The 6,546-nt window shown below is 35.9% G+C and overlaps 1 protein-coding gene across 1 annotated transcript; it reads right to left on the minus strand.

The window, feature by feature from the left end:
* Positions 1 to 431: 431 nt before the first annotated feature.
* On the minus strand, positions 432 to 2,314 carry LOC107703390 (serine/threonine-protein kinase pim-2-like). Its single transcript, XM_016506000.1, has 7 exons — positions 2,236 to 2,314; positions 1,813 to 1,869; positions 1,605 to 1,699; positions 1,439 to 1,493; positions 918 to 1,296; positions 638 to 814; positions 432 to 503 (listed from the first exon to the last, which is right to left on the minus strand). The coding sequence occupies exons 4-7, from the start codon at positions 1,454 to 1,456 to the stop codon at positions 457 to 459; spliced, it is 621 nt and encodes a 206-aa protein (XP_016361486.1). The 5' UTR covers positions 1,457 to 1,493; positions 1,605 to 1,699; positions 1,813 to 1,869; positions 2,236 to 2,314; the 3' UTR covers positions 432 to 456.
* Between the last annotated feature and the right edge of the window lie 4,232 nt (positions 2,315 to 6,546).

Here is a 6,546-nt window from a genome sequence, read left to right on the forward strand (position 1 = left end):
ATGCTCACCCAAAAGCCACAGTGCTGTTGGACTATATACATGCTATGTGTGCCTCTCAGATGTTAATCTGTGCCTGCTTTAAACAAGAAGGTTTCTTCAGGCAGCTAACGGGAGAGATTAGGTTTAGATGTAAAATGTCCTGGTATAGGCTAGTTAGTATGCACGCCTGATATGCAATTAATCACTTGCACACATCCACAAACAATCTTTCTTTACAAATTTTTGTGCACTGATTTTTGTACACATAAACACTACTGCAAAATTAGAACAAGCTAAAATATAATCCTATTTAACATGCAATACCCAAAGATAATAATCCAAAACAGGGATACAAACAGAGGTGATTTTTAAGTTAATGGCGACTGATGATCAAACTTAACCAACAAAAAGCTTAACTAGTCTTAGACTCTGTACCTTAAACCAGTCATGGAGATGCATCTTCTCTAGAATGAGTCTTTATTGTGGATCAGGCTGCAGACAATCACAAATCATCTGGCAGCATTCTGTGAAAAAAAAAGAAGAAGAGATGTTTGATTATTAACTTTTACTTTACACCTTCTCTCTGTCAAGCCATAGGTCTTTTTTGTATGATTTAGAATTCAAATGGTCCTTCTTTGTTGTTTGATGAAGATCTCACCTTGTGACAGGCCAGGTCTGATCCAGTTGTTCTCACTGATCATGTTCAGATCGAGGTCTGTGGGAAAATGGCCGCACACCATTGCGAACAGGAGAATCCCAAGAGTCCACACTAACGTCGGCTTTGCGTGGTACCTGCCGTTGGCTTTGACCTCTGGTGGACAGTACGCTCTCGTGCCTGCAGGAAAGATGTCTGATGTTTAATACATTACTGCAGCTTGTTGAGTGCATATGGGATGTGTTTCTGTGAGATAATTAATAAAGCACTTCATAACACATACCACTAAAGGATTTGAAGGCAGAATTCTTCATGAGCGCACCGCACCTGAAGTCAATTAATTTGACCTCCATGGTGTCCTGGTTCACCAGGAGGTTCTCCAATTTTAAATCACGATGGAAGACTCCACGCTCACAGCAAGTTTTAGCGGCATCAATGACTTGCCGCATAATATTTCGTGCCGTCCCCTCGTCAAGGCTTCCTCCATGGTGATCCACAAAACTAAACAAGTCCACGCAAGGTACAGGGCGCTCCATGACCATCACGTAGTGGTCTGTGTTGTCCTCCCAGTCAAGCAGCTCAATGATCTGGGGAACGCTGGGGCCCTTATTGGCCATGAGCATCAGGCCAATCTCTATGGGGAGACGTTTGGGATGACCAGGCTAAAAGAAAGAAAATTGTTCACAAATCAAAACAGTTTGCCTACTGAAAGCTTATTTGTAGTCTGTGATTAACATTAATATAAGATTTTATAAATTGAAAACAATGACTAAGAGGCAATAACATAGAGTGCAGTCTACCCACCACTCTGATAGATGGCATGGTTGAAAATGGACTTCATTGAAAACTTTATAGCCACCTGATCAACAAAACAAAGAAGTAACAATTAGCACGTGCTGAGTACAGTCATAAACTTCAGTCATAAATAATGAATGCAAAGTTTTGTAAGTAAAAAACAAAAAATGTAAACCTTAAGTCCATCCTTGCAGCGAGTCCCTTCATACACAAGGCCAAACCCTCCTTCACCCAGCTTGCGGCCGATTTTATACTGCCTGCGAATATGGCCTATTAACAGACAAACAATAGTATATATATATATATGTATATATATATATATAATGTGATTTTTTTTTATAAGTTATAATATTTTCTAATTTTCATTAATTTATTATTCTTACCCTTGTCCAGGACATTGTGTTTCTCCTGTTCCTCAGTAGTAGGGAGGACTTCAGGAGCTGGGGTTATAATATGAATCACATCAAATAAATAATATAAGTAAAATATTACATAATCAGATTATTGTGGTTCTTCATTTAGGGGCAGTTTTGAATTGATATACAAAAAATTAAACTTATCTAAACAATGTAAATCTATTTGTTTCTGGTAATGACACCTAATAAAGTTTAGATTCTCATAAAAAAAATCTTTAGCTTTCTGATATATAAACTGTTACTCTAAAATGTTTGTTGTGATAATTACTGCAGTGTTTTGGGACAGTGATTATTATTATTATTATTTTTTTTTAATAATGTAAAGGAGGAATAACAGAAGTTCCCGTAACTGAAGATTTAGTGATTTGTCAATATTTGATGTGATTGTACCATCGCTATCTCTCCAGTGTGTTCCCGCCTCTGTCCCGTATTTCTCCTCAGCTTTGGCCAGGTCATAAGTTCCCGTTCTGCATCATGATGGGAGAAGGGTCTGGCTGCAGCCTTGCACTTGCATTCTCAGACTTGCATTCTCAGACACTTGCGCTTCCGCTAGCGACGTCACTTGCAGGCTTTATTTTTTATTTTGTTCTATTTTTTATTACTTTTTGTTTGAATCTCTCAACATTTTACAACAGTAGCCAGGTGGTGAAGACAAGAAAAAAGAAACTAAATTACAATGTCACTTGCAATCGCCACTTGCACTCTCCGCTACCTGCGACGTCACTTGCAGTCGACACAAATCGTGCGTGTTGCCAATGGAGACAAGACGCTGTGGTGATTAAATGATTAAAACTAATTTAGTACTATAACATACAGGGTCCTGCAAGAAAAAGACAAGAACAGCAGAATATGAACGCAATGCACAAAGTCTCTCGTTAAGCGTTTTCCTCCGGTAGAAAAACATAAACACTCAACATGGCTTAATGTATTGAGATGCTATTAAAATATCAAATTAAATATACAATTTATTAATATAATGAATATGTATATAGTATTTTCCTCCCATACCGCAAAACGTGGCATAATGTGGCATAATGGACTAAAAAGGCCAAACTCAATATGCTCCTCTACATTATTAATATACATAACTAATATACAGGCAAGCAAGCGAGCCCAGAATAAACGCAACACGCACAGTTTTGTGTTAAGCGTTTTTCCATATAGAATAAACTGTCTACAGCTCTTTTATATCATTGTCTTTGTCCATTAAGCTACATTACGTGTTTTATTCTCCCACGACTCATCTTCAAACAAAAACTCTCAACAAACATTCTTTATGACATTTAGAAGTGGTTTTTAGACATTTGAATTAATTCACAACATCGTGACATGATGAACGCGGGGCTGAGAAATGTTTCCTTCACCTCTGTTTGTATCCCTGTTTTGGATTATTATCTTTGGGTATTGCATGTTAAATAGGATAATATTTTAGCTTGTTCTAATTTTGCAGTAGTGTTTATGTGTACAAAGCAGTCCCATGATAACACCGTTTGTCAGTCGCTAACAGTGGCTACCAAATACTCCGAAACTTCAACCCACAAAATGAGCAAGTGATTTTCATGCCTTTAAATACCGTAACAGGCAAATTGTGACGTCATAACGGCTTGCGCGGAATGGAATACAAAAAAAGCCGAAGAGAATGGAATGCGTCATGTGGTCCTTTCGAACGATAACATTCATATTCAATGATGTTTAATACTAACGATATAATTTGTTGCATCGTTTACATCGCGGGTTGTAAATATAGCAGTTTTATCAATTTTATGTCACCTTAAAGTGACAAAGAAATATGAGAAAATAGAAGCCCTCTTGTATTCTTGCAAACACAGCTGGTAAGTTGGAAATCACTTGTCAATATCGCCTGTCTTAAAGTGACAGCGGCCTAAAAAAACTGCTACTGTCTGTGTCAAGAAAAGTCAGAATCACTCAGTGTTTTTGTCTGAATAACTTTAATAGCTTTAATAATTAAAGCTTGTAAAAGAACTGTTTAATTTGTATCTTTCTGCAGCTTTTGTGGCACTATACGCGCATTTACAATTTTGCTAATAGCCTCACTTTGCTTCAGTGCTTGCTAGCTTAAAGGGGTCATATGATGCGATTTAATTTTTTCCTTTCTCTTTGGAGTGTTACAAGCTCTTGGTGCATAAAGAAGATCTGTAAAGTTGCAAAGACTAAAGTCTCAAATCCAAAGAGATATTCTTTATAAAAGTTAAGAGTCAGCCACACCTACCTAAAACTGCTCGTTCTAACACGCCCCCACATGTCTACCTCACAATGTGGGAAGATTTGCATAACGCCTCCCAAATGTTCACACAAAGAAACAATAAAAGAGAAACAATAATGTACAGTATGTGGAAAATAATGTTTTTTTAACCTTAAACCGCATAAACACATTTCATTACACCAAATACACCAAAATAACGTTCTTTTTAGCAGCAACATATGACCCCTTTAAAATTGTTTATTTCCTACAATTCCTTGTGTCAAAAACTTCAAAATGTATATCTTTGTTTTTATTTTTTGTATACAAAATATATCTGCCTCAATGTGAATGACGGATGATTATTGGAATAATTTATTTTTGCTATTTCATCAAGCCCTGACTTTGCCATAAAAATACACAGTATTTGGAAAGATACATGGTACGAGCCACTGGAGTCCAATTTGTCCACCTGAGGCATTGGTGATTTGACCCTGATGATTGCCACTTGCAGCCATGTTTATTTATTTAAAATTATAATGTGCACTACGTGACCTTTCGCTGACCCTCTTTGACCTGTATAATTTCTCCACAAATTAAAGACCTGAATGCTTATTAATGCCTCAAAATGGAGAGCCTATGAAACTCTCATCAGTTCAGATATTTTTATTATCATGTTCTTCAAATTTACAATGTTGAAATGTTGAAGACATGTTGAAATTCCCTTCTTGTTTGTTCTCTAATACTTGTTTTTATTGGCTCAAATTTAAAAACATTTAGAAAAGTGCTTTTTTTGTCTTACTGCAAGCCTTGTTTGAGCTTGAATGTATTCTGTTTGCTCCTCTCTTCCCTTCTGCGAATGCCAGGAATTTCATTTCTGTCTGAGTTATTAAATAAACCCTGCTCATTAATTCTTTTGGGAAATTATGTGTTAATTTTGCAGCCGGGGAGCACCACACCAAGTACTGGGCCTTATTATATTCTTAAATAAACCCTGCTCATTAATTCTTTTGGGAAATTATGTGTTAATTATGCAGCCGGGGAGCACCACACCAAGTACTGGGCCTTATTATATTCATAACCATGTGCTACTGACTGAATCGCTGATTGATTAACAAGACAAAAGTACTGAACTGTAATAATAGAGTAATTCTGTTTGGTTCATGCTTTACTTCTCATAGATCAGCTCTCTGTTGTGCATATAACAAGCCTAAAATCAATCACATCTTCCTTGTCGTTCCATAATGGATCAACAGTGGTCTTGTGAATGGATTAGTCTGCTGAGCATTAAGAAAAATATGTCCATTTTAGTACTTTTTGCACATCAACGCTGCTCTTGTCTCATTGCAGTGGAGTCAGGGGAGGTTTCTGATTCACACGAGGCCATTCAGTCTATAAGGGATCAATGATATGAGAATAAGCACACGGACGACTCGTGCTTTCAGCTGCTAGGAGACCACAGGATACGGAGAAAGGCAAGCATAACATTTCCTCAAGTATGTTTTTAAAGGTCTTTATGCTTGAACTAATTGTGGTGTGATGTCATGTTTGCGCTCTGAGAACTAAAGGGAATTAATTATGGAAAGTACAAGTACTTGGATCAATGATTTATGTCTATCCCATGGGGGCTATTAGAGCTACTCAATCTTTTGTGACGACTAATTATTTTAAAATAAATGTAGAACAATGCATTCTTTTATGAGCCCCTGCAACTTGTGTAGTAAATATTTTTTACATTTTCCACCGTGTATCAAAAATAAATTTTTGATTAGTAATATGCGTCGCTAAGAACTTCATTTGGACAACTTTAAAGGTGAATTTCTCAATATTTAGATTTTTTGAACCCTATCCTAACAAACCATACATTAATGGAAAGCTTATTTATCCGGCTTTCAGATTATGTATAAATCTCAATTTCAAAAAATTGACCCCTAAGACCGGTTTTGTGGTCCAGGGTCACATGTATGAAACAATATGTGTAAATAATACATGAAAAATGTAATCTTTAAAAATGTCTACATTATTATTCCATCAACTATATCATGTATGACATGGGTTTCAAAGGGGCAAATTTTCATTAAAAAGTGTACAAAAAATTTAACAAATAAACAATATTTGTTGGGAAAATGGAATAGATAGGTGTGAATTATCAATATTTATTAATAATTAATTAATATTTTCCAGAATGTTTTTTTTTCTTCATTTGGTTGGATGTATAACATAAATACCATGAAACAACATATGCACAGTATATAGTTTTAAATATATATAATTGCATTTGTATTTTAAGAGGGGGTCCTTTACAAGGGGTCATTAAAAAGTTTAAAGGGATAGTTCACCCAAAAATTTGATTTTTTTTTGTCATTATTTAGTCACCCTCATGTCGTTCCAAACCTGTATGAGTTTCTTTCTTATGCTGAACATACAAGAAGATATTTTGAAGAATGTTGGTAATCAAACAGTTGATGGTCCCCACTGACTTCCATTGTATTTCTTTCCCT

This window comes from Sinocyclocheilus anshuiensis, unplaced genomic scaffold (assembly GCF_001515605.1).
Source record: "Sinocyclocheilus anshuiensis isolate Anshui unplaced genomic scaffold, SAMN03320099.WGS_v1.1 scaffold58, whole genome shotgun sequence".
Taxonomy (NCBI): domain Eukaryota; kingdom Metazoa; phylum Chordata; class Actinopteri; order Cypriniformes; family Cyprinidae; genus Sinocyclocheilus; species Sinocyclocheilus anshuiensis.